The sequence below is a fragment of the Peromyscus maniculatus genome, chromosome 22 (genome assembly GCF_049852395.1).
Source record: "Peromyscus maniculatus bairdii isolate BWxNUB_F1_BW_parent chromosome 22, HU_Pman_BW_mat_3.1, whole genome shotgun sequence".
NCBI classification, from domain to species: domain Eukaryota; kingdom Metazoa; phylum Chordata; class Mammalia; order Rodentia; family Cricetidae; genus Peromyscus; species Peromyscus maniculatus.
In genome coordinates, this window is record NC_134873.1 from 9,798,386 (window position 1) to 9,826,252 (window position 27,867).

The 27,867-nt window shown below is 53.3% G+C and overlaps 2 protein-coding genes across 3 annotated transcripts in view; one reads left to right on the plus strand and one right to left on the minus strand.

Moving 5' to 3' along the window:
- Positions 1-123: 123 nt before the first annotated feature.
- Sh2d3a (SH2 domain containing 3A) lies at positions 124-13,795 on the minus strand. Of its 2 annotated transcripts, none has more exons than XM_015989465.3 (10): positions 13,665-13,795; positions 8,590-8,723; positions 6,942-7,291; positions 6,608-6,681; positions 3,029-3,501; positions 2,386-2,501; positions 2,070-2,244; positions 1,870-1,981; positions 1,279-1,464; positions 124-744 (listed from the first exon to the last, which is right to left on the minus strand). In XM_015989465.3, the coding sequence occupies exons 2-10, from the start codon at positions 8,677-8,679 to the stop codon at positions 584-586; spliced, it is 1,737 nt and encodes a 578-aa protein (XP_015844951.1). In that variant the 5' UTR covers positions 8,680-8,723; positions 13,665-13,795; the 3' UTR covers positions 124-583. The 2 variants fall into 2 exon arrangements, with proteins under 2 accessions (XP_015844951.1, XP_076415021.1); XM_076558906.1 differs by having other exon boundaries at positions 623-764.
- Positions 13,796-17,363: 3,568 nt separating this feature from the next.
- The window catches only part of Vav1 (vav guanine nucleotide exchange factor 1), a 52,738-nt gene continuing 42,234 nt past the window's right edge, over positions 17,364-27,867 (plus strand). The window contains exon 1 of the mRNA XM_006996086.4: positions 17,364-17,676. Within this exon, the coding sequence (XP_006996148.1) occupies positions 17,473-17,676 (204 nt within the window). The 5' untranslated portion in view covers positions 17,364-17,472. The remainder of the gene's footprint in view (positions 17,677-27,867) is intronic.

Sequence of the window (27,867 nt, forward strand, 5' to 3'; positions counted from 1 at the left end):
ACTTACTGTATACCAGGCATCGCTCCTGCATTAAGCTTTCATTCTGGCCACATTTCCCTAGATTGCACAGAGAGGTCAGGTGGTTTGCTGTGAGTCACACAGCATTTAAGAGGTAGATTCAGATTTGTTGATACCAGATCTGTAAGGTGTTTTTATTTAGAAAAGTCACACATTCACCATGTGGTTGCCTTCTGGATATCTCAGAAAGTATGCATGGATGAGTAAGGGGTACGTACATACGGGAGTGTGAGGCTTGGCCTCTGGGTACCTGGATAGGTATTTTGGTAAAAAGGAGGCAGTTGTTACACCCCAATCTCTTGGGGTCCATTTTAAGAGGGAGATTCTTGTAAACTTTGAACGCGGGAGAGGGCATTTTTTTTAAAAATTTTTTTTCCCATAATTTTCATGTAGCCCAGTCTGGCCTCAAACTTACGTAGCAGAGGCTGGCCTTGAACTCCTGAGCCTTCCATCTCTATTTCCAAGTGCTGGAGTTACAGGTGTGGGCCACTTCATTTCATAGCCTCTTGAATAGCTGGGGGCAGCCTCTTTGGGGTCTCTCAAGTATAAAACAGGGGCCAGGCTCTCAGCCCTGAGGCTCTAGTTGCTGCGACAGGATGTTGAGGACGTGCTGGAACTTCTCCAGGCGGTGGGCTCTGGTGGCCTGGGCCCCCTTGCTCCCCCAGAGTAAGCGGCGCAGGAAGCTGGTGGTCAGTGCCTCCCATAGTTCTGGGTTGGGCCTGAATCCTATAGGCAGAGTCAGGCGCCTATGGGGTGTGGGGTGTGGCTCAGGCCTCTCCCATGCCTGTCTTAGCGCTAGGAACTTTGATCCATTGGGGAGTGCCTGGGCAGGGGTTAGCAGGGTCGGGGGGCCCCTTGATCTGCAGGGGTGAGGGCAGGGCATGAGGGTGGCCAGTCTAGGAGCACCATTCAGGGAGCCCTGCCTTAGAGGCTATGCCTGGAGGTGGGGTTGAAGGACATGGCCGTCCAGCTAGGCAAACCTTGGGCTCAGCCTGCCCCCTTTGGAGGGCGGGGACACCTAAGGTCTTAGAAATTACCCAGGATAAGGGTCTTAGAGGTTGAGCTGGGCCCAGGTGTGAGGGAGGTGTTGGAGGGGACCCTATGGGGCCCGATCTTCACAGGCCAGAGGTTGAGATGGGACACTGGGTGTAGCTCCCCTGGGCTCAGAGGTCCCTTTTATTGCGAGGAGCAACATCTGCCACTCACGATGAGGGCTAGACCCTCCCCCGGGGGTGTGGCCTCCAAGGGGCCCTTGCTCACCTTGCAGGCGCTGGGCTGCCGCCCTTCGGAACTGGGGTGCATCGCGGGCCACTTGGCGCGCCCCAAGCAGGGTGCGCAGCAGCCGGTCACAGGACTCGTCCAGCGGCCCAGAGGTCTCCTCGCCCTCCAGCAGGCGCACTGCTGGTCCCACGTGTGGCAGGGCCACCTCTCCTGGGTTGCAGGGTCCTGTGGGAAGGGTAGGATCTGGGCTGGGGGCGGTGGGGTGGGGCTTACAGCAGAGCCTAGGTGATAACAAGGGCGTGGTCAAAGGCGGGGGTGGGGGTGAGGGGTGAGGGTGGAGGGACAGGATTCAGGAGGGGGCCCACCACAAGGTAAGGGAGAAGTCTAGGCTTAGAGCAGGGAGAAGCCTAGAATGGAGCAGGCATACAGCAGGGGAGGATCCTGGAGCTGGGAAGGAGGCTGGGGCAGGGGAAGAGCTTATGGTTATGGCGTAGGAGGCAGCCTAGAGCAGGGAGCCTAAAACGGGCAGAGGGGAAATTTAGGTCAGGGAGGGGGGCCTGGAGCTGAGCAGGAGCCTGGGGCTGAGGAGAAGCCTGAGGCAGGCAAGGCACAGCGCAGGCTCTCTCTCACCTGTACTTTCATCCAGAGCCCGCATCAGAGGCTTCAGCTCTTGTTCAAAGACCAGCGCAGTCTCCGTGTGGTTCCGTCGGAGATGGCGCCAAGTGCTCTCCAACCTGGATACCTGGACACAGAGACGGGAGCCCCAACTAGTCCCCTCTTTCCTGTCACCGGGCGCCCAGGCATCCTCCCCATCCCTGTTCCCAACACACCTGGGGCATGAGCAGGGCGCCCATGACCCCAGCCAGTCCCAGCAGGTCCCCTGTGGCTCCTGGCCTCAGCGCCAGCGCCAGCTCCACCAGGCCCTTCAGAGCCGCTGTGCGCTCCTCCAGGGGCCCCGAGCAACCCAGCACAGCCACAGCCCCGGCCAGCGCCAGGGTCTCAATCCTGCAGAGGTGGAAAGCAAGGGTCTGGGGACAGTGGGAGAGTTTGTGCTGGGAGAGGGGGCAGGAAGTGGGTTGCCCAGCCCCCTCCACCATGGGGAATGCAGGTAGAAATGGGGGCAGGAAGTCACACCCCACACCTCACCTCTCCAGCACCTCCAACCTCAGGAGATGACCATGAGGAAGTGTGAGTAGTTCTAGACCAGAGGCAACACCCATGGCATTCCTCTGACGCTTGGTCACCCCCAGCAGGCCTACAGCCTTGACAAGAGAACACAAAGCAAGGTGAAACAGACCAAGCATGCTGATCAGCCCTTGGGAGCCTGCCTTCTGTTCCTCTGGTGAAGTCATTTCCTCCTAATGGAAACACACCTTCCTGGACGGAGCAGGAAGCTAGCTCCAGGATGGGAGGGGAACTGACAAGGCCAGGGAAGTGGAGGAAACTTGGAAGTCTCAGTAGTCTCTGAAGCTTACAAGGTTCACAGGATTCATAAGGGGTAACAGTTTCTGGAGCAGCCTGCAGGGGGCGCTAGGGATGCGGCGTTTGTGAGGAGCTAGCATTGGGCTTTTTAGGTGATGCCGCCTTTGAGTCACCATGCTCCTCCTGTGAGTGACCTCTCACCTGTATGTACTCCAGGAAGTAACCCCATAAACTCTCCAGTTCACTAAACTAGACTCAGGTGGAATCATCTCCTTCTTCTGCCCCCGGTGAGCAGACATTTCATGCCACCCCAGGAAAAGCCACAGATTATCCCCTTGTTGATGGAGGGTCCTAGCAGGTGACCCACCTGGCAATCCACCAACAGCAGGTGCAGAGCAGTACTCCCAGGATGGTGTGCCACAAACAAGCTTCGGAGAGTGTGCAAAACTGTAGGGTCCAAGGGCCGATTTTGGGGTCCAAGCAGGCAAGAGGGGTGGTCAGGGATGCAAAATGAGACCTCAGCTTGTGGCCTTACAAAGCATCTGTCCCCTTCCTCCTCTTCCTCCTCGGCTTCCCACCACCAGGCCTCTGGCTCTGGACAGCTTGGCCTGGGAGTCGTTCTCTGAGCACTGGGTACTCGGGGGAGGAGTTCGCAGTACGTTGGGGTGTGCCCTGCGGCCAAGGAGGGTGTCCGGAGCGGCTTGCAGGGCGCCTTCGCGTGGAGCTGTCCATCAGAGGCTCGGAGACTGTCTGCCATAGTTCCCAGGTGAGGCAGCGCCTTCAGCAATGTGGGTTCACTGCCTGTGCGGTGCAGGGCAGATCCAAGAGTAGGGGGCGCTCCTGAGACAAGGAGGGATGTGGGTGTGCTTAGAGAAGACAGCTCGGGTGGAAGTGAGACTCAAGTCTCTCTCAACCTTCGCCATCTTGAAAAGAAACCTTCATCGCTTGGGGAATGGTCTGAATTCTGTATACTACATTTTAAATTTGAATGTGTGTGTGTGTGTGTGTGTGTGTGTGTGTGTGTGTGTGTGTGTGTGTGGTTAGGCATGCACATGCATATGGATGTCAGAGGATGACCTTAGGTGTTGTCCCTCAGGCATCAGTGACTTCATTTTATTTGATAAGGGTTTGTGTCACTGTCCTGGGATTCCTGACTATGTCAGGCTGGTGGCCCAGTAAGTCCCAGGGATTCTCCTGTCTCCACCTGGCCAGCACTAGATGACCAACACGCATCACCATGTTTGACTTTTTAAATCATGGGGTCCAAACCCAGGTCCTCCTGCTTGTGTGGCAAGCACTGTACCCACCATGCCATCTCCCCTGCCCTCCTGCTTCCTTTTGAGAGACGGTCTCAGTGGGTAGGGTAGGTTAGTGTTGGTTACTGTAGGAGAGTGTGGGACAGTGTGGGACAGTGTGGGACAGCATGGGACAGCGCGGGACAGCGTGGGACAGTGTGGGACAGTGTGGGACAGCGTGAGACAGCGTGGGACAGCGTGGGACAGTGTGAGACAGTGTGGGACAGTGTAGGGCAGTGTGGGACAGTGTGGGACAGTGTAGGGCAGTGTGGGACAGTGTGAGACAGTGTAGGGCAGTGTGGGACAGTGTGAGACAGTGTAGGACAGTGTAGGACAGTGTGAGACAGTGTAGGACAGTGTAGGACAGTGTAGGGCAGTGTGGGACAGTGTGGGACAGTGTGAGACAGTGTAGGGCAGTGTGGGACAGTGTGAGACAGTGTAGGACAGTGTGGGACAGTGTGGGACAGTGTAGGGCAGTGTAGGGCAGTGTGGGACAGTGTAGGACAGTGTGAGACAGTGTGGGACAGTGTAGGGCAGTGTGAGACAGTGTAGGACAGTGTAAGACAGTGTGGGACAGTGTAGGGCAGTGTGGGACAGTGTGGGACAGTGTAGGGCAGTGTGGGACAGTGTGGGACAGTGTGGGACAGTGTAGGGCAGTGTAGGACAGTGTAGGGCAGTGTGGGACAGTGTGAGACAGTGTGGGACAGTGTGGGGACAGTGTGGGACAGTGTAGGACAGTGTGAGACAGTGTGGGACAGTGTAGGGCAGTGTGGGACAGTGTGGGACAGTGTGGGACAGTGTAGGGCAGTGTAGGACAGTGTAGGGCAGTGTGGGACAGTGTGAGACAGTGTGGGACAGTGTAGGGCAGTGTGGGACAGTGTGAGACAGTGTGGGACAGTGTAGGGCAGTGTAGGACAGTGTAGGGCAGTGTGGGACAGTGTAGGACAGTGTAGGACAGTGCGGGACAGTGTAGGACAGTGTGGGACAGTGTAGGGCAGTGTGAGACAGTGTGGGACAGCGTGGGACAGCGTGGGACAGCGTGGGACAGTGTAGGGCAGTGTGAGACAGCGTGGGACAGCGTGGGACAGCGTGGGACAGTGTGGGACAGTGTAGGGCAGTGTGAGACAGTGTAGGGAAGTGTAGGGCAGTGTAGGACAGTGTAGGACAGTGTGGGACAGTGTGAGACAGTGTAGGACAGTGTAGGGCAGTGTGAGACAGTGTAGGACAGTGTGGGACAGTGTGGGACAGTGTAGGACAGTGTAGGACAGTGTGGGACAGTGTAGGACAGTGTAGGACAGTGTAGGACAGTGTAGGACAGTGTGGGACAGTGTGAGACAGTGTAGGACAGTGTAGGGCAGTGTAGGACAGTGTGAGACAGTGTAGGACAGTGTAGGGCAGTGTAGGGCAGTGTGGGACAGTGTGAGACAGTGTAGGACAGTGTGGGACAGTGTGAGACAGTGTAGGACAGTGTAGGACAGTGTGAGACAGTGTAGGACAGTGTGGGACAGTGTGGGACAGTGTAGGACAGTGTAGGACAGTGTAGGACAGTGTAGGACAGTGTGGGACAGTGTGAGACAGTGTAGGACAGTGTAGGGCAGTGTAGGGCAGTGTGGGACAGTGTGAGACAGTGTGGGACAGTGTAGGACAGTGTAGGGCAGTGTAGGGCAGTGTGGGACAGTGTGAGACAGTGTAGGACAGTGTGAGACAGTGTGAGACAGTGTGAGATAGTGTGGGACAGTGTAGGACAGTGTAGGGCAGTGTAGGGCAGTGTGGAACAGTGTGGGACAGTGTAGGACAGTGTGAGACAGCATGGGACAGCGTGGGACAGAGTGGGACAGTGTAGGACAGTGTAGGGCAGTGTGAGACAGTGTGAGACAGTGTGGGACAGTGTGGGACAGTGTAGGACAGTGTAGGGCAGTGTGAGACAGTGTGAGACAGTGTGGGACAGTGTAGGACAGGATAGGGCAGTGTAGGGCAGTGTAGGACAGTGTAGGGCAGTGTGAGACAGTGTGAGACAGTGTGAGACAGTGTAGGACAGTGTAGGACAGTGTAGGGCAGTGTAGGGCAGTGTGGGACAGTGTGAGACAGTGTAGGACAGTGTAGGACAGTGTAGGGCAGTGTAGGGCAGTGTGGGACAGTGTGAGACAGTGTAGGGCAGTGTAGGACAGTGTGGGACAGTTAGGACAGTGTAGGACAGTGCGGGACAGTGTGGGACAGTGTAGGGCAGTGTAGGGCAGTGTGGGACAGTGTAGGGCAGCGTGGGACAGCGTGGGACAGTGTGGGACAGCGTGGGACAGTGTGGGACAGTGTAGGTTGCCTTGAATTTGAGATCCTTCTGTTTTGGCCTCTCACGTAGCTGGGTTGATACACACATGAATACGCACTTATGACCCAGGCTTGATAGATAAACATGATAATACTCACTTATGACCTAGACCCAGGCCTGATGCACACACACACACACACACACACACACACACACACGCACACGCACACACGAGTACACACTTATGACCCTGTGTCAGTATTAAGAGGCTCTCACCTGACCAGAACAAGAAACCAAGGTCCCCAGAGGTGGATCCAGGGCCTGGGTGCACTCGGGAGAATGGCGGAACCAATCTCCGAGACACCGTGGCCCTGGGGGCCCTCACCTGCCCTGGCGCCATCCTGGCCCGTTCCTGAATGGTCCAAGTCGGCAGGCTGGCTGGAACTCCACTTCCTAGGCCTAGGAGACGGAAGCGCAAAGGGCTGTGGGTCCAGCCAGAGCAGAGAAAATGCCACCAACCAGTCCCATCAACCTGCCGGCCACTTCGGTGATGGCATTTCTTATTCCTAATCCTGCACCAGGCTGGCAGAGGCAGGAGGATCAGCAGTTCAGGGGCATCCTCCTCCACTCCGCGGTGAGTTTGAGCCCAGCCTGGGCTGCACGAGCAGGGCCCTCCCTGCCTGGTGTAATCAGGTAGCAGAAGCCTCAGTACTGAGTACCTGAGAGGGCCGGTGGCAGCTCGGCTGTCGGTGAGCACGTCCTCACTGAAGCTGCGCGTCAGCAGCCTCTGACGACTCACAGGCGTGGAGGCCACAGCTCCCGTGGCCTGGGACAGTGGTCGCCTGTGGGTCATGTAACTGTGGACCAGGGCAGACATGCTGGCAAACCTCTCGTCTTCTAGCTGAAAGAGGGCCTGCGGGCGGCCGGGCCTGGGCCGCAGTGCCACTCGGAACACCTCAAAATGTAGGGTCTTGCCTCGCCATCGGCAGGAGATCACGGGGTGGCCCCCTTGGGACTCTGAGGCACGGACCAGGAAGTCGCCATCTTGTAGCAGAAGGGCTTCAGCTTCCTGGGGATGCAGAATAGGTGGCATGCTTCCAGAACCGTTCCCTCCCCGAGCCAGCCAGAGCCACCATGGAGAAGGGGCTCCGCCCTGACCACGCCCCCAGGCCCTCCCTGGGGATTCTAGGCGGGGCTCCACCCTGACCACGCCCCCAGCCCCTCACTGGGGATTCTGGGCGGGGCTCCACCATGACCACGCCCCCAACCCCTCCCTGGGGATTCTGGGCGGGGCTCCACCATGACCACGCCCCCAGCCCCTCACTGAGGGATTCTAGGTGGGGCTCCGCCCTGACCACGCCCCCAGCCCCTCTGTGGGATTCTAGGCGTAGCTCCACCCTGACCACGCCTCCAGCCCCTCACTGGGGGATTCTAGGAGGGGCTTCATCATGACCACGCCCCCAGCCCCTCACTGGGGGATTCTAGGCGGGGCTCCACCCTGACCACGCCCCCAGCCCCTCACTGGGGGATTCTAAGCAGGATGTGTGTGTGGGGAGTAAGGGGTGTCTACCCCCTGACCACGTCCACAGACCCAAATTGAGGGGTTCCAGGTCAGTGTTCTACTCCTGGGTCAGGAACCCAGAATTACTGACTTTTTGGAGATAAACTCTATGTAACCCAGGGTGACCCTGAACTGCAGAGCTTCTGGAGTGTTGAGGTTGTAGGTGTTTATGTTACCAGGCTCTAAGTATCTTATTTCTTATTTTGACAGGGTTTCTCTATGTAGCCCTGGCTGGTCTGGAACTCACTCTGTAGCCCAGGCTGGCTTTTAACCTAGAGATCCACCTGCCTCTGCCTCCTGAGTGCTGGGTTTACGGGTGTGCACCACCACACCAAACTTGAGAGGAATATTTTGATCCCCACTCTATATTGGGAAACTGAGCCTCAGAGGATTCAAATACATTGTCCATAGTCCCATAGAATGTAAATCATGAGGCTAGGATCTGGACTCAGCATGTCTGATTCCTGGGCACTCACTCAGCTTTCTGTTTGCCATGATTTTATTGTGTGTCTCAGGGTCCCAGGTCTCTTGATTGTGTGACACTAGGAAGATGGAGACAAGGTGGCCCCACTTCAAAGGAAGTGCCAGGGGAGAGACGGGTAAGAGAGGGCACAGAGGGTCTGCTCAATCTCCATTCCCATTCTCAGTGGTATCCCAGGAAACGGGGATGATTTCAGCTCCTCTGTCAGCTCCCACTTAGCCAGCCTTCAAGAGTGTCTCCAGTCCTCCAGCCCGCCTGCCCCCAACAGGCCCAGGATTTCCCACATCAGTGTGGGAGTCTGCCCACTAGCCTGCAGGGCCCATACCTGTCGAGACAGCTGACCGTGGTACCAGGGCTGGCTGGCAAGGTCGTCTTTTTCCTGTGGCACCTGCTTGGAGTTCTTGGTGGAGGGCATCAGGGCTGAGCTCTGCACATTCACCCTGCCTCAGTCTTTCATATCTGCAAGATGGGAGCAATAAGTCCTGCACACTGAGGGGCTGGGTCTTATCCTTTCATCCTTATCTTAGTTTTGAAAGTGGCAGTCCCATTCATTCATTCATTCATTCATTCATTCATTCATTCATTCAAGCTTTGCTCTAGTTGGTTTTAACTGTCAACTTTACACATCATGATCAGAGTTACGTGTCGGGGATTGTCTTCATTGTTAATTGTGTGGAAGGGCGCAGCCCCCTGTGGGTGGCACACTTCATCCCGGGGAAGGTGGTGCTGGGCTCTATGAGGACGCTAGCTAACATGGGTCTGTGTGCCAGCCAGCAAACAGTGTTTCTCCATCTTTTTTTGCCACAAGCTCCTGCTTGTGTGCCTGCCCTGACTTCCTTCAAGGATGGACTGTGACCTGGAAGCCACAGTAAAGCCCGGGCCGCTCCTAAGCTGCTTTTGGTCAGTGTCTTATCCCAGCAACAGAGAACAGCAGGAATAAAGCCAGAACAAGCACATACTCAGCACACGGAACAGTGGGTTTCACCATGACATCTTCATACCTATTTTTAATATATCCTGCCCATCCTCACCCCATCACCCCTCTACTGTTCAAATATTTACACACATTTGGTGTGTGCCCTTGTGTGCCCGTGTGTGTGTGTGTGTGTGTGTGTGTGTGTGTGTGTGTGTGTGTGTGCAGGCGTTTGTACCCTCAGGTGTGTGTTGAGGCCAGAGGATGTTGGGTGTCTATTGCTCTTTCCCATATTCCTTGAGGCGGGGTTCCTCGGTGAACCAGAAGATTGCCATTGTGGCTCGGCCCCCAGGCTCCCGGGACCTGCCCATCTCTGCCCGTCCAAAGCAGGACTCACTGCAGTGTGGCCACTGTCAGCATTTTGCCTGGGGCAGGGGACACTTGTGCAAGCACTATGTCACAAGCACTCTTTCCCCAGGAATCCGATCTCCAGCTCCCCGTCACCCTCTCCTGTCTGGTGCTGGTTCTGTTTCACTTCTAAATAGTTTGCCTTTTAATTTCATGTCATTTATGTGCCTGTGTGTACATATAAGTTCTTGATTATATGTATTTTACATGTGAGAGTAAACACAGTATTTGTTTTTCTGGGTCTGGTTTATTTTAATGAAGAGGACAACCTCCAGTTCCATCAATTTTCCTGCAAATGACATATTTTTTTCTTCATAACACACACACACACACACATCAATTCCCCTTTTATTCCTCTCCAATTTCCCACCCCCACTTTTGAGATCATATAGCCCAGCTGCCCTTAAACTCCTGCCTCCACTTCTTGAGTGCTGGGCCACATATCTTTTCCCATCCATGTGTTGATAGACATCTAGGCCAATTCTACACTGGGCTCTTGTGAAGAGTCCACATTGTATCATAGCTCAAATGCCACTATAGATGAGATACATACATATATACATACATCATACATACATACAATATGAGCACATATGATAAATTAAACAAGCAATTCACAGCCATATTTTCAGGCATGTATATATATATGTTGGAACAAGGTCACACTGTGCAGTCCTGGCTGGCCTGGAACTGGCTATGCATTCCAGACTAGCCTGGAAATTACAGAGATCTGCCTGCTTCTGTCTCCTGAGTGTTGGGATTAAAGGTGTGTGCCAGTATGCATAGCTAGTGTGTGTGTGTGTGTGTGTGTGTGTGTGTGTGTGTGTGTGTGCGGTGCTGGGGACAGGTGCCTAGCAGGTACAGAAAACGAGCTACCTCCTAGCCTTAAATGTCTCAGTATTAACAGTGTAGGCCTCATTTCACACTGGGGGTTGACCCAGGGTCCTGCTCAAGAAAAGCATAAATTCTATTACTTAGCTACAGCTTCCAGCTCAGATGAGAAATTTTTGTATAAAAATAAATATACTTATTTATAAGTAAATATATATTACATAAAACAAAGTGATCTACATTTGCCCTAGTTTGCTGTTCTGTTGCTGTGAGGAAACACTGATCACAAGCGACTTGGGGGAGGAGAGGATTTACTTGGGCTACACTTCTGGGTCACACTCCATCCCCCAGGGAAGTCAAGGCAGGAACTCAGGCAGATGATGGGAGAGAGGGCCCAGCAGTCAAGAGTGCAGAGTGTTTTTGCAGAGGACCTGAGCTCAGATCCCAGCATCCACATTGCAACCCACAACAGCTTGTAACCTCGGCCCCAGGGGATTCCACAACCTCTTCAGACATTCCCACACATCCACAACCCCACCCCTATGTGGCATACACTTAGTTACACAGACACAGAGACACACATATCCACACTCCCCATGTGGCACACATTCAGACACACACACACACACACACACACACACACACAGACACCCATAGACACACACAGACACAGACACACAATCTTTCTCTTTCTCTCATACTCATACAGTTCATATAGAGAGCAGCTGAAGCAGAAACCACATAAGAACACTGGTTACTGGCTTGCTCACTGGCTTTTTGTTAGCTTCTTACATAGCCCAGGTCCACCTGTGTAGGGGTGGCACCACCCACTGTGGGCCGACACACACACATAAAGGAAAAACAATGTATATGTAGAAATAACAAATATATACACAAAATTGGTCATCAGTAGCTTGTTTACTTCAGTTACCACTATTTAATTTGGGTACAGCTGCATATGTCTATAAACTCAGCAGGCTGAGATAGGAGGGTCAGGAGACAAGGCTAGCCTGGGCTACAGAGTGAGATCTAATCTGAAAAAAATTTCCAAACAGTAAAAATAAAACCAAATAATAAAGTCAGAGTCGTCTCATACTGACAACTGAACATATGTGGGCTCCTGGCCAAGGTGCACTATGTCACATACATATTACTCTCCATCAGAACACAATGTTTGCCTGTTTTGATGGTCATAGGTAGCCCAGGCCAGCCTGGAACTTACTATATAGCCCAGGATGACTTTGAACCCCTGATCCTTTTGTCTTCAGCTGCCCAGTGTTGGGGTGATAGGCTTGAACCCCTAGGCTGGGTTTATTTGGTGCTATGCTGTGGATGGGGTTTCATGTATGCTAATTGAGCGCTCCACTACTGACCAGCAGCCCCACCCTCCTGCCCAGTTCCTGCCTTCACCATGGTTTAAAAGTCAGTCTTGGAGACTGATCTGCAAATGGCGATATTAACATTTTGAGTTTCTCCTTGTATTTGGAAACTCAGCTTTTTTGTTAGTTTTAGATCTGAGATTTTAGATCTCAGACATTATCCCACAGGTCCCAGCTTGTGTCTCAAATATCTGTTAGAAAAATCACCTTGGGTGAGAAGGAGGGCTGGCTACCTTTCCTATCTATCTATCTATCTATCTATCTATCTATCTATCTATCTATCTATCTATCTATCTACCTACCTATCTATCTATTCATCCATCCAACGATTGATCTTTGTATCTATGTGTCTGTCTGTCTACCTATCTTCAGAATCTGGTAGTCTAAAACTGGCTGAGGCTTTGGAGAGGTATGCAGCAAGATTCCTGCCTCCTGAGTCACTGCTTCCTGGAAGGAGGGCGGGGAGTCCCCAGCTACTTGGTCAGCTGAGACCCGGGGCCCCCGGGGGCCGGGAGGGAGCTGCCGCAGGCACTGCACACCTGAAGTCAGGTGTGCTCTGGAACGCGCACACTTCCTGTTTGTCTCCTGGGTGGGGCCCGCGGCTATGGTTGTGAACTTCAGGGCTCACAAATTCCTGTTTCTCCAGCAACCTTCGGCGGGAATGGGGGCGAGGCAGGACCAAGCTCTGGTTCAAGTTTGGGGAGCTCAAGGAGGGCACGAGTCAGCCCCCAGGTCAAGGAAGCTGTCCTCTGGGTCTTTTGGAGGATGATTCATTTGGGCAGGGGAGGGGAACCAAGGAAGGGGCCAGGCAAACTTGAGTAAGGTCTGTGGGTCTCGTGCGTCTGTGTACAGATGCATACATGTTCAGGGGTGCAGTCGCCAGCAGACACCTCACAGACGCAGGTGGAGTTGGGGTTCCGGGGGTCTCACCTTCGACCCTGGCTGATAGAGTGATTGAAGACCTACTGGGTACCAACCTGTCCTAGACCCTGGACCCCCAGTGACCCCATCCTCAGCTACAACCAACAACCAACAGATGAACGAACAAGATAATTTCAAAGGGTCCCAGGCGCAAGCAGTGAAACAGGAAGATGTCGGTAAGGAAGGATAGAGGGGCAGGATTTTTTTTTTTAATTTAAATTTTATTGTGTGCGGGAGTGCCAAGATTCGAGGGTGGAGGTCAGAGGACACGGTTCTCTCTTTCTGTCTTCACAAGTTCCAGGAAGGAACTCAGGCTAGCTGGCTTCAGGGACAAGCGCCAGTATCAGCTGGGCCATCTCGCCAGCCCAGCGGGCTGCTGTTCTTTAAGCACGAAAGGCCGTTTCCAAGAGGCAAGGACCTGGGAGCTGAGACCTAGTTTTGGGCTGAGGCAGCAAGGCAGAGCTTTGGGATGCCTGGGTGGTGTGGTGTGGCGGGGTGAGGGTGAGATGGTTAGACTGGCTGCTTTTTGATGTTTTCACAGGACCAAGGTGCTGATGCAAGCAAAGGGGGACCAGAGGGAAAGGCAAGGATACCAGGAAGGGAGACCTCACAGTAAGGGGCGCACCCCATTTTAAACCAGTGACCACAGGCGACTTTAGGAAGGGTTTGGAGCCAGCCAGCCAGGGAGGGGCAGATCCGGATTTGCGATGGCGCACACGAAAGTGGAAGCCGAGAGTGTTTCCGCAGAGAGCAGGAAACACGTTGGGAGCTGCGCGAGGGCCACCCGAGGCACACCCGGGTACCCGGACACGCATGACGCGCAGCCACTCACTTGGAGACTTCTTCCGGCCCCCTGCAGACTCTCTTAGATGGATCCTCGGGTTCTCCCTGAGGGCTGACGACCCCACCCCGATCAGTAGGAACCCCTGGACCCACCCCCTCACTCACCTGGGCCAGACTCTGGGGTATCCGAAGGGACTCAGTCTAGGGGCTCAGCAGCTGAGGAGCGCGGTGTGCACGTCCCAGCCAAGCCCAGAGCCTCGCAGGCGCTGCACCTGGCTGGAGCCCCGCCCCGCCCCGGCACCTGGCCCCGCCCCAGCACCTGACCCCGCCCACCTGACCCCCGCCCCCGAGGCCCCGCCTCCAAAGGAACCGCCCAGGCGCTCACCCCGCCCCCTTGGAATCTGTGTTTTCGGGTAGCCGCGCCCCTGTGCGTGCGTGTGTGTGTGTGTGTGTGTGTGTGTGTGTGTGTGTGTGTGTGTGTGTGTGTGTGTGTGTGTGTGTGTGCGCGCGCGCGCGTGTATCTTTTCCTCTATTCTCTAAAGACTCCTCGTCCTTAACACTCAAAGTTGCCCTGCTCTTTAGACAGGCACCCCTTCTGCTCACGGCCACGCCCCACTTAGTACTTCGGTTTGAGATTCTTCCTCCCTTTCCTTGCCACCCCCCCCCCCACCTCTTTTATAGCACTCAGCTGTGTATCCGAGAACGGCCTTGGACTCCTGATTCTCCGGTCTTCACCTCCCGAGTGCTGGGATGACAGCTGTGCATTGATTGCCATATCTGGTTTATGCGGTGCCAGGGACTGAACCCCTGGCTTCGTGCACGCTGGAGAGCACTCTACCCACTGAGCCCCAGCCTCAAGCTCTAGAATGACTTTTACCGCATGCCATGTCTTTCTAGGACCTGGCCGAGTTGAGAGTGTCTCTCCAAATCCCCAGGGATCCAGGTCAGTTCAGGGCAGCCCTGGGCTGTGACATCAAACCTACTGCTTCCTCCAGGCCGGTCCTCCACCTTGGGTTTGGAGTCCAGAGACCTGTGGGAAAAGGTGACAGCCTTCATCAAGGACAGAGTGGGGCGGGAGTTTGGGACCACAATGAGGACCGAGGGTTCTGATGGTTTCTCGGGTTGGGGATGGGCTCGATCCTGATGCCTGGAGTCGAGGCAGAGGAAGTTGGGGCTTGGGAATCTTCGTCAAGAGAGGCAATAGTACGTTTGCTAGAAGGCCACGTTTACTCAAAGCTCACTAGTAAGTCAGGCTGTGGCAGGGCTTCAGTGGGAAGAGCGCTGGCCCAGCGTGCACGAACTGCGTTCCAAGGCCAGCGCTGTATGAACGAGGTGTCGTGGCGCACACCTTTCACTATAGCACTGGGGAGGTGGAGGCAGGAGGATCAGTTCAGTCAGCCTCAGCTGCATTGCGAAGTTCAAAGCCAGCCTGGGATATGAGATTCTTTAAAGTATTCTATATAATAGCGGCAGCACTTATTGAACACCTACTGTACACCAAGACAATTCAGCTTGCTAGCCCTGCCTCAACGGGTTAATTTCCACTCACATCCCTCTAGGAATGAGATAGGTACTATTCACGTCACCCGCCCCCATTTTCCCAGGGGAGAAACTGAGGCACGGGGTGGGGCAGCTAAGCCATTCGTGCAAATATACCTCAGCTTGGGAGTGGTGGGGATGGAATTTGAATTTAGAGCCCTAGTGGGTGCTCTCCAGCCTGCCTCGTTTTTCACAGCCTGGCCGCCCCCTCTCATCCCCGAGCCTGACCGTGTGCAGAGAAAGTAAATTGCTACCCAGTTTACAGAAGAGGGAGAGGACGCGTAGGAAGTCACAGATGCCAAAAATAGGGGACGGAAACTGTCCTCGCCGCCTGCAGAGTTGCAAAAGGGAGGGTTTCCAGGCTGTGCCCACCTCTTCCCCATCTCCCCGCCATGTAAATCAGACTCAGGCTGGGCCAGGGAAGCGGTCTAGCGCCCCCCTAGTGGCCATAAGGATTAAAAAGGTTGAGCTGGAGGGGAGCCCCTTGAACCTAGTAGGCCAAATCGGAGAGAGGCTTCCTTGCCAAGGCAGTTTTAGCTCCTAATAATAGGAGCTAAATAATAAGTATGGTCAGGAAGGCAGTAAAATATTTGTTAAAAAATGAATTAATGGATGACAGGGAAGGACAATGGTGGCTTTGGCTCAGAGGGGAACTCACAGCAGGGAAGGCGGGCTACATGATAATTGTCAGGTTTATTGGGTATCAGAGTTCAAAGAAAGGGAAAGGACAGGGAAGAGTGGAGAAGGGCTGTGGTTTGAAATTTGGGAATGCCTCAGGGGGGAAAAAGACATTTGGAGGCCCAGGAGACGGCCCAGTCAAGTGTGTGCTATGAAATGAGATGGCCTGAGTTCAAATCCCCATGACACACTTAAAGCAGGAGGAGGAGGTAGTCTGGGCTCGTTATTCTCAGTGCTCCTAGGATGAGATGGGAGGCAGAGACAATCCTGGAAGCCCAGGGACCAGCTAGCCAGGAGCAAGAGAGAGAAGGACCCTGCCTTGAGCTGTGTGGAAGAGAGGACCCGCGCCGAGGTTGTCCTGTGACCTCAACACGTGGGCCACAGTGTGTGTGCACCAACACTCACACACAAACATGCACAAACACATGGCATTCACAGCACAAGATTAAAAGAAAAAAAAATGGGTGCTGAGAGGGCTCAGGGACTAAGGTGATTGCTGCCAAGCCTGAAGATCTCAGTTCAATCCCTGGGACTAACATGGTGGATGGAAAGAAGAGACTCCCTCCCTCATGTCCTCTGAGCTCCACACATATACTGTGCCCCCCATGTGTCTTTGCACATACACACATATGTGTGTGTGTGTATATATATATATATATACACATATACATATATACATATATATATACATAGTGAGCAAATAAATGTAATAAAAATGAAAAAGGAAAAACAACTGTAAAGGCAGAGTATCTTTTCTACTGTATATTTATATTAATATTCTTTGACAGTTTCCCACATGTTAGCACTCTATCTTGGTCGTACCCACCCTCAGTTCCCCCTTACTTCCCCCAGGGACCCCCTTCACATTCTCCCCACTCATTTGCTCTTTTTAACCCACTTCGTCATTACTGTTGCCCGTGGGAATGTCAGCTCATCTTCCCGTCTTGAGTTCATGAGCAGAGCCCTCATGCCACGCCTGGGAGACAGCATTTCGCGGCTCCCCTCCCCATCCCCCAGCTCTTACAAGCTTTCTACCCCTTCTCCCTTGAGCCTTGGGGCGGTGGCCATACGGATGTCTCCCCTGTGGCTGAGCACTCACTAGTCAAAAAGCAACATGTAGGAAGCAATGGAGTCAGTCATTAACTTATGTGAGGTGGTAGGCAGGAGTGCAAAGGGTCTGGGGCAGGATGGAGGTCAGTGTGGCTTGAGCACAGGGAGGGACAGAATGAGGGGACCAGGAGGCTGGGAGTGGTGGGGGGCAGGGTGAGCAGGGCCTTGTGGAGTGCAGGGAGGACTTGGGTCTTGACCCTGTGGAGAAGGAAGTTGGAGCCATAAAGGGCTATGGGGTAGAGGTGGGATGGTTGAGACTTAACTCAGTGCTCAAGGGTGCCCTTTGGGGGCTGCAGCAGGGACAGACTGTGAGAGACCAGGGCCTTACTCAGGGGACCTGGAGGAGCCAGAGGAGGCGACAGCTTATGAGGTAGTGACTGCTCGGTTTTGCAGGTGCCCAGGTCCGCTCAGTGTGGGTGGAGAAAGGCGAGGGAGGTCACACCAGTGCGTGGAAGGCGTGGGGGCGGAACTGCAGGTGCTCCCCTCCGCCCCACAGCTCCTCCCCACCCCCACCCCCAAGGGCGACAGTTACAGTCACAGAAGAGGAAGTGGTGTTGTAGTTGTCCCCACTGGGGCAGGCAGCGGCAGCGGTGGTGGAGGCGCGAGGGTGCACGGGGCCTCCCCGAGGGGGAGGCAGGCAGCCACCATGGAGCTCTGGCGGCAGTGCACCCACTGGCTAATCCAGTGTCGGGTGCTGCCTCCCAGCCACCGTGTGACCTGGGAGGGAGCCCAGGTGTGTGAGCTGGCGCAGGCTCTGCGAGATGGTGTCCTCCTGTGTCAGCTGCTTAACAACCTGCTGCCCCAAGCCATCAACCTGCGCGAGGTTAACCTACGGCCCCAGATGTCCCAGGTGAGCCTGCTGGGTGATGCCAGGGCACGGCTGGGTTGGGGGAGCACCTCTCTAGGCCTGGGTCTGGCTAAGGGGAGGTGCTGGGCAGAACAGGGCGCTGCGTGGGTTTACAGACTCTAGGTTGGCTTGCATCTGCCTCGGCAAACTAGGGGGAAATTCTCCCGACCCCAGGCTAACTGTTAGGACCCATCTAGAGGGGCCTTAGGGGTACCGATGTGTCTTGTGGATAGCCAAGAGGGTGCATGAGGTTGGAGCCACCCGATTCAGGCGTTGGAGAGAGAGGCCTTCAGCCGCTTCTCCCCCACCTGTGGCTCCTCCTCTTCCGCCTCTTCTGGTCCCCTCCTTCCTCCTCACGGCTTCCTTCACCCCCATTTCCTGTCAGGGCTCTGGGCTGTGTGTCGTGGAGGGTGGGGGGCTGCACGTTATCCCCCGTGGCTTCCTAGCTCTGCCCATCCCGTGAAGGGCCCAGTGAATGCAGGGCCCAGGCCTGGTATCCCAAGACGGTCCTTGGTGTCCCCGAGCCGGGCATGTCTGCATTCTCCACCCTGCAAGGGGAGGCATGTTCAGATGTGCCCTGGTGAGCTTAGGAAATGTATTCAAATCCTTATTTGAATGTGGCTGGAGCTTTGGTGACTGGTGGCTTTGTCCTCTCTTCCCTGCTTCCCCACGGATGCTGGGTTTTGGGGGGTGGGGAGGTCTGATAGCCCTAGAAGAGGAAGATATAGGTTCCAGTCAGAGGGGTACATAGCCTTACCATGGAAGCTGAGGGACACAAGCTGTATTGAAGGGAATATGGCCTTGCCCTGTGGTTTGAAGGATACAACCCTGGAGTAGGGGGCACCTTCCTCCCCCTCCCCCAGTCTTTGAGGCCAGCACAGCTGGTCCCTCCAAATCCCAGGAGGTTGTCCCTGGAAATGACGGGCTGGGGCCTGGTCTCTTCCCTCATGTGAGGGGTCCCATGTAGTTGAAAAAGGAAGTCACGTTGAGAATGGTGTGCTGGGGTCTCTAGGTTATCCCCTGGGGTTGTCCATGGGTGAGGTAGTGGCCCCTGGAGCCACCACGAGTTTCCTGAAGGGAACATAAAACACAGAACCCACTGTCCTCCATGGACCGCTCCTCTGGCTGGCTACAGGCCATCACAGATTTGCCTACATTTGCTTGAACTCCAGTAGCTTCAAGGGCTGGAGGAAGTAGCCATGGGATATGTTGGGCCCCAGCTCTGGCGGGTCTCAGGGTGCCCTACGATGTGGCAATCGCAGCTGTTGGGAAAACAGAGTTAAGGATGAACTTCCACCTCTGTGCATCATAGCTAAGGCTGATTTTCTGAAGGGCAAGTGTGCATGGTGTTAATCCCCAGAGGACCGGCTGTGTTCCAACAATAGTCCTAATATGTACCACGCAATTCTGGGAACTTGGCTCTGGCCCCCAAACAGCTCTTAGACTTAAGGAGACAGAAAAAGATTCACCCAGGCCTGTGTGCTCTGGGTGTGTGGCAGAACACTGCCTGGGAGAATCAGGACTTATGTAAGAGGGATATTTAGGCTGGGTTTTGAAGAGTCAGTAGGAGGTTTCCCATTGTTCTGGCTCCCTATGCCCCGTTGTATGAAGCCTCAGGCTGGGTTAGGGTCCACCTAACCCTCCCCATCTGTCTTTTCTGTGGTTTCCAGCCTTGGTTCCTTCTGCCTTCCTTGGAAATTCTGTATCTGGTGGAGTTGTGGGTGAGAACCAATGGGCTATGCACAATATGCCAGAGGGAGGTGCCTCGGGGAGGTTGCCTCTGGGCCTCTGGGTCATTGTTAGCAGAAGGAAGCCAGGGACGGAGTGGGATGGGATGTAGAAGGCAGAAAGGAAAAGAAAAGGAGTGACTGATGGAAACAACAGAGATAAAGGTGTAGAGTTTGTAATGAGACTACTTAGTTTCTCCATTTCTTCATCACTCTCCTTTGCCAGCAAAAAGGGAAGAAATAGTATATATACCACCCATCCACCCACCCATCTATCCATCCATCCATCCATCCATCCATCCATCCACCCACTCACTCATCTACCCACTCATCTACCCACCCATCCATCCACCCATCTATCCATTTATCTAGCCACCCATCCATCTATCCATCCACCCACCCACCCATCCATCTACCCACTCACCCATCCATCCATCCATCCATCCATCCATCCATCCATCCATCCATCCATCCATCCATCCATCCATCCATCCATCCTGTCAGGTCCAAAAGAAACTCCAGACAAATGTTTACTGTGGTGCCTGTTATCATACCAGAGCACATGCTGGGCTCCAGGCTCACTCAGTATCTGTGGCTCCTCTTAGGCTCTTCTCACCCCACTCTCTACCCTAAACTTCACCAGCTTATGGGCTTCCCTTTCCCAGCTTCTCATAACTCCGCCATTTTGGCCAAGTGCCCTCTTGGCTCTTGGTTCAATCTCTTGGCTCTCTCTTTTTTGCTCTCTCTTCTTCTCCTTTATCTGCACACACCCCCCCCCCATGGCTCAGTCCATTCTGCTGGCAATGTTCAGGCTACTACTTCCTCTTCCTGCTCTGGACTCTTCCAGATGCTGCTTGCTGAATTTTTCCTCACATTTACAATAAAAACTTCCCCCTCAATCATACTTCAGAGAAGTCATGTACTCCCTTTATACATCTGGTGCTGAAAATCTCACTTTATGGCATTCATACATTTATCCATCCATCATCCATTCATCCATCATCCATTATCCATTCATCATCCATCTATCCATCATTCATTTATCATCCATCATCCATCCATTCATCCTTCCATTTACTTACCCATTTATGCACCACCTATTTTTCCATTCACCTATTCACCAGCTGGACTTATGTATGAACTTCCACACCTGTGTGTCATAGCCAAGGCTGACCCATCCATCCATCCATCCATCCATCCATCCATCCGTTCATCCATTCACCTGTTCTCCCACTCATTCGCCCATCCACCCACCCACCCTCCACCCATTCATCAAACAGTTACTGTGCAGAGCAAGCCCTGCCCTTGGTGCTGGGAACTATGTGAGCGGGACACATATATTCTGAAAGGAGGGAAATGCATCAATGAGAAAACAAGGACAGGTGTACATTTTTAGGCAATGGCTCATTCTTTGAAGAAAGCTATGTTTGGAAAGGGAGCTTGGTGGCACTTTTGAGTAAGGAGTCTAGAAAACCTCCCTAGAGCAGAAGCCAGGGGGCAGTGAAAGATGAGCCCTGTGGATGTGGGGATGGTGGCCCTGCCTGGCAGAGGGTGCTGCCTGTGCAAAGGTCCTGAGGTAGGACCAGGCAGCTGTAGTGGCTGTTCTGGAATTGCCGGTGGAGGTCAGATTGGAGCATTCTAAGTCATGGGAAGTGCCCACGAGGTCTAGGACCCACAGAAAGGATGATAGCGTCATGGTTAGAAACAGAGACCCCAGACATCACAAACGTGCACCTCCCTCCTCTGTGGGAGTGTGTAGTCCCTCCATGTGGAACTCTGAGGCTAAGGGCCTGAAGATAAAGAGGTGGGTTTGGGGAAAGAGCCAGCGGGATGTGAGGCTCATTAAACTCGGGGAGAAGCAGGAGTTGGGGTAAGAGACATTGCCAAGCCTCCGGTCCCAGCCAACCGTTCAGGTGGGTGTGAGGGCGTTGTCACTGGTGGAGGCCTTGGGTAGCATGTCTGAACTGAAAATAAAAGCTAACAGGGTGATTGGCTCGGGTTTAGTGGCTTGGGTAACAGCATTTGCTGTGCAAACAGGAGAGTCTGCACACACACCAGAAAGCCAGGTATGGCCGTGAGCCCATTCCTGCAGCCCAAGTGCTGTGGCCTTGCTGGCTGCCAGCCTAGCTCCAGGTTCAGGCAGAGACCGACTCAATCAGGTGGATAGTGACAGTGCGGGACATCTGTCCTCTGATGGATGGATGCACAGGTGCACATGTGCACACACAGTTGAAACAGGAGTGTGGAAACACACACACAGTGCAGCATGGACAGTGTGTGGTGCTATCTTTGGTGTGTCAGACAGGGTTTGGAGGTCAGCAAGCACAGCAGGACCTTCCAGACAGTCAGGTGTTTGGCTAAATGATACATTTGTGTGATTGAAATAGTATAATGATGCATGGAAATGGAACTCCCAACGCCGTCCCTCAGCTATGGCCTCTGTCGTTCATCAAGTCTCCTTGAGTGTATGTGTGCAAACAGCAATTAAGAATTCTGGTGGTTATGTCAGGAGTGTGGGTGACCCCAAAGCAGCCACACTAGAAGGCTTTGCTATGGCCATGCAGATGGAGTCCTTTTCCTGGTCCTTCCCAGCTGTGTCCATCCCGAGATCCCGAGGCCACATGCAGTCAGGGCAGAGTTGCATGCACTGGCAGGTGAGGGTCCCATGGCCTGTCCTGGCCCCTCTCCTATGAGGGAACAGTCTGTAAGAGGCCACAGCTGAGCTCACGAGAACTGTGTAGTTTGGTTCAGATGACAGTGCTGTCCCATATTCTACCCTCTGTGTACCAGGATGACAGGCGCACCACCACACCTGGTTGATGTGGTGCTGGGGATGGACCCAGGGCCTCATGCATGCTAGATAGACCTACCCACCAAGGCCCAGAAGCAGCATGAGGTCTTAACCTCAGGTATGTGTGAGTGTGAGGGAGACACAGTTCTCCTCTGAGGGGTTTTTTGGTGGTGCTGGGGGGAGACTGGGGAGCTGTTGCTGTCCAGTGTACAAGCCAAGGATGCTGTGGGTATGCCACAGTGAATGGGATCTCATCTCCCAGATTTCAGTGCAGGCTCAATAGAGGAATGCAGTGTGCGGCCCTGAGGTTGGTAGTCTGGTACACCCTGAGTTCTAATTCCAGCTGCAGGATCTTGAGAAAATGTCTTAGTTATTTTCCTATTGCTGGGATAAAACATCATCACCGGGCCGGTTGGTGATGGTGGTGCACACCTTTAATCCCAGCACTTGGGAGGCAGAGCCAGGCAGATCTCTGTGAGTTCGAGGCCAGCCTGGGCTACAGAATGAGTCCCAGGAAAGGCTCAAAGCTACACAGAGAAACCCTGTCTCGAAAAACAAAAAACAATAAACAAACAAACAAACAAAGAAAAAAACCCAACAAAACCAAAAAACCAACAACAACAAAAACAAACCCAAACAACAAACAAACAAAAAAAAAACCAAACCAAAACATCATCACCAAGGCAACTTATGGAAGAATTGATTTGGGCTGATGGTTCAGAGGGATAAGAATCCACACCGCCGAGGTAGGAGTCATGCTGCGGGAAAAACCGGGGAGAATAAACTCAAGCACTGTGAGCCACCTCCAGTGACATACTTTCCCTAACAGGGCCACGCCTCCTAAACCTTGCCAGACAATGCCAGCAACTGGGGACCACGTGTTCAAATGCCACAGACTATGAGGGGCATGTTTTCATTCAAACCACCATGGGGAGGGAGGGTTATCCAGACTCAGAGTCTCAGGGTACAGACTGTACGGCAGGGAAGGCATGGTGTCTCATCACATCTACAGTCTGGAGGCAGAGATGTGAACGCTGGTGTTTTCATTCAGCCCAGGCCCCCAGCCCACGGGATGGTGTGGCTTAACAGTGATGATGTGTCTTTCCATCTCAAAACGACCCAATCTAGACAACCCCCCCACCCAACACACACACAAGCAGACACAGAGGTTAAATAATCTGTCATAGGTGTGTTTGGAGGCTTGGCTCTTACCTGACCCCATATCCAGTCAAGCTGATGATGCTAAACATTACAGGAAGTTACTGAAAATCTCCATGACTCAGTTCCCTATTTATTTATTTGTTTCGGCTGCAAGGGAACTTACGACTTCCTGAGCTAGACCAGTGTTCTACCTCGGAGAGCTGCCCCTAGCCCCTCACTGGGGGAGTCTAGGCGGGGCTCCACCTTGACCACGCCCCCAGCCCCTCACTGGGGATTCTGGGCGGGGCTCTGCCCTGACCACACCCCCAGCCCCTCTCTGTGAATCTTGGCATTCAGTCACTGTTGCTTTCCTCTCAAGGACAAACGTCAAGGTTGGGTGCTGTGGTGACAATCACAAGCATTGGGCTTGTTTCACACGCCCTAGATTTAGCTCCTCGGACACGTGGTTCAATCTCCCCTGCACCCTCCTCTGGCAGTCTACTCCAGCCACAGGCCCCTTAGCCTTTCCTCCAGTGCACCAGGCACAGTCCTGCCTCAGGGCTTTGGCGCTGGCAGTTTCCTCTGTCTGGGACACTGTTCATGCTGGTGTCTACCTGGCTGCCCCCTCACCTCCTTCAAGTCTTTGCTTAAACGTCAGTCTCTCAACAAGGCTTCCGACACGTCACTGAAATTCTACCTTTTCTGGCACCCGTTGTCTTTTTCCTTGTGTGTCTGTGCGCTTGTGTGTGTGACCATATGTGTGCAGTCTTGTACATGTGCCTGTGGAGGTATGGTGTCTTCCTCAAGCGCTCTTCTTCTGCCTTGAAAGATATTTTTTAAGGTTTTCAGTCAAGAGTATGCACTCTGTGAGGACGTGTGCGTTCATGTGCAGGAGCCAGCCAATGCCTGAGGCACTGCGTCCCCCTGGAGCTGGAGTAACTGGCAGCAGGACTTGGGTCCTCTAAAGAAACATGCTCCTAATCATTTTGCCATCTCTCCAGCCCCGCTATCATTTTGAGACTGGCGTGTGATCGCCCCGATCCCCGTCTGTACCACCCCAGTGCTGGGATTGCAGGCATCCCTACCACGCCCAGATCTTATGCTGGTGCTTTGGATTCAATCTCATGTCCTCAAGCTTGCACAGCAAATGCTTTACCCATTGAGTCATTTCCCTAGCCCCACCCCCTAATTTTCTCCTATGATGCTGCCCACCATCTGCTGACAAGCCGTACGTATTCCCTTGGTACACGAGAGATTAGCTTCAAGGAGTCCAAAATCAGCCTACGGTTTGATCTCTTGTAGAAAATGCTCTGCCATTTTGGTAGAAGCTGCTCGGACCCTCCTTTGGCTTTTAAATCACCCATAGGTGATTCTCCGCAGCTGGTAGAATGCATATGCTATGGAATGAGCCACTCTATTGTTTAGGGAATATTGATGAGAGTAGCCATCCTGTGAGCTGAGTACAGAATAATTTATTAAAAAACAAAACAAAACAAAAATGAACCCCAAAAAACTCTTGAGACAGACTCTCATGTAACCCAGGTTACCCTTGAATTCCCTGTGCAGCCAAGGATGCTTTTTTTTTAAAATTTTTATTATATTTATTTACATTTTTTTCTTCCAAGAGAGGGTTTCTCTGTGTAAATGCCCTGGCTGTCCTGAAGCTCCCTTTGTAGCCCAGGCTGGCCTTGAACTTGGAGAGATCAGTCTGCCTCTGCCTCTCAAGTGCTGGAATTAAAGGCGTGCACCACCATGCCTGACTGTTTTTTAAAATAAAAATAAGATGAAGAGCAACCAAGGGAAGAAGAAACCCAATGCAGACTTCTTTGGGCCTATACACATGCACGTTGTGTGCGCGTGCATGCACACACACATGCACACATGTGTGCACATACACTCACGAGCACACATGCACCATACTGTACTCACATGCATGCATATGCATGTATACATGCACACTGACACACTGGACCCCCTCACCCCTGATTTAAATTTAATTTAAAAAGAAAGCGGAAGAAAGGAAGAAGGCAGGAAGGAAGTAGCTACAGCCTGCTCTGCTGTCGCCTAAAATCAGCAGTCTAGTGAAAGGCTGAGGGCTTCCCAGGAGCGAGGGGTGGGGATGGGGTCATGAGGGAAGGAAGCCACCATCGACAAGTGATGCAAAACAGTCTGTCCGTATTTCTGTCCCTCTGCTAATAAATACCCCAAATCAGAGGGAAATATGTACAGCTATGCAAATCAATCTTTCTTAGAGCCATGGGGATTCAAAACTGCTCCTGGCAGGAAGAACACACGGGAGGCCCCTGTTCAGCTGGCCATCACGTCACTCATTCAACAAACGTTACTGAGTGCCTTCCAGGTTGGGGTGAGGGGTACACAGCTGGAAGAAAAAGATCAATGCATTGGTGCCCTCCAGGAGGAGACACTGCTAGAGAGAGAGAGAAACGTGTGGCGGCCAGTGAGATGGCTCCGTGGGTAAAGCCACTTGCTGCCAAGCCTGGCCACCTGAGTTTGATGCCTGAATCCCACATGGTGTGAAGAAGAAATGGCTTCCACACACACAAATGAAATGTAAAGTGAATGAATGAATGATTCATTTCTTCCCCCATATCTGACTGTGCTGTCGGTGAGCTTAACCAACCATGGCTCAGAGATGTCCACCTTTTAAAATGTGTGGCTGAGGAGATGGCCCCATCAGTGCCTTGAAAACGCTAGGAGCTGAGTTTTCATTCCCAGCACCCAGGGAGAAAATGCCAGGTGTGGTGTCCACCTGTCAGCCCAGCACTGGAGAGAAGACAGTGATCCTGGGGTCCACTGCTCAGCAAGTCTAACTGAGTCCACAGGGTCCAGCCCGTGGGAGACCCAGTCTCAAAACACCAGGTGAACGGCTCCCAAGGAAGGACGTTCAAGCTTGTCCTCTGGCCTCTGCATGTGCAGCAAACCCGATGGAAGCCGGGACGGGAATCCTGCCTGTGTTGCTCATCATAATGTCTAGCTTGCTGTCCCTCAGCTCTCTCCACAGCACTGTCATTCTGTCAGCTGAGATGAGTCATCACAGGAGGATGTGCAGATTCGATGCAGAGAGGGGTCTAGAAGGGACGGGACGCCTGTGTACTTTCATAGCTGGGGGGGACGAGGCGGTCCTGAAAACAGTCCACTTGCAGATACAGAGGACCAGTGGTAGGTGTTCTTTTTAAAACAGGGGTGTGGGGGCCAGGGGGTGGCTCAGGGGCTGAAGTGCTGGCCATGAAACCATGAGGACCTGAGTTGACCAGGCATGATGGGGCATGTCTATAATCGTCGTATTGGGAAGGTTGAAATAGAAGGATTACTGGGGTTCTCTGGTCAGCCAGCCCAGCCTAATAAGCCAGCTCCAGGTGGAGAAAGAGACTGTCTCCCCAAAATAAGGTGGGGGATGAAGAGATGGCTCAGAGCTTGTGTCAGATCAGTTCTCAACACCCATATCAGGCAGCTCATAACCATCTGTACCTCCAGCTTCAGGGGATCCAGCGCCCTCCTCTGGCTTTCTCTGGTACCTGCAGTCATGTGCACATACAGTCATGTGCACACAGCATTGGGGAAATCTAGGCAGGGACTCCACCCCTGATCATGCCCCCAGTCCCTCACTGGGGCATTCTAGGTGGGGCTCTACCCTGACCACGCCCCCAGTCCCTCACTGGGGGATTCTAGGTGGGGCTCCACCCTGAGTCACACCCCAGCCCTTATGTTTTGAGTAGAGCTTGTCAGGGGAATAGGTTGCACAGCTGTGTGGGTGTCGCTGTAGGAGCTGGAAGATTCTTTCTAAGGTGGATGTACCTGTACCGTGGAAGGTCACGCTGTCTAATATTCTTTCCCCACTGTCCATCCCTTTCTGTCTTGCTGTGGCTGCTGGCTGAGCCCTGCCTTCCCCTGCACTACCCCAAAGCGGTACATTTGCCTGTCCTTGTAACTTCATGCCTCAGCTGACTGTACCGCACGCCTCAGCTGTCTGTACTTCCTACCACACTTCACCAGCGCTGTCCACAACCCATATCCGGATTGCTTTTGCCAGAGTCCCTCCTGTTAATCTACTCACTCTCTCCAGGTTACAAGCACTGTGGCATCCGGACCCATTTTCCTCATCCACTAGTGGGTCTCAGTGCTGGGTAAACAGTAGACACTTCATGTATGCTTGCTGAGTCAATCAATGACTGGCTTTTGTGGGTCAGGCTTCGGTCAGCGCTCGGTTCTAGAGTGGAGAGGTGACTCTCTTTTCTCTGTCTCTCTCTCCTTTCTTTTCCTCCTTCCCTTCCTCGGCTCTTCCAATCCCTTCCTCTTCACCTGTCTCTTCTTTCCATTCCCTTCTCTTTATTGTGTGACACTCTTCTGGGAGAGACATGAACATGAGTGCACTCACCCCAGACAGCAGAGAAAAGCAAGCACACCACCAAAGTCCACTTGGTGAACCAACGAGTGATCCTGGAGTCACTTCTGGGAGCAGAAATGACTCGTCGACCTCAGCATCACCGAGGCCCAGCACGACGGCACTTGCTGGAA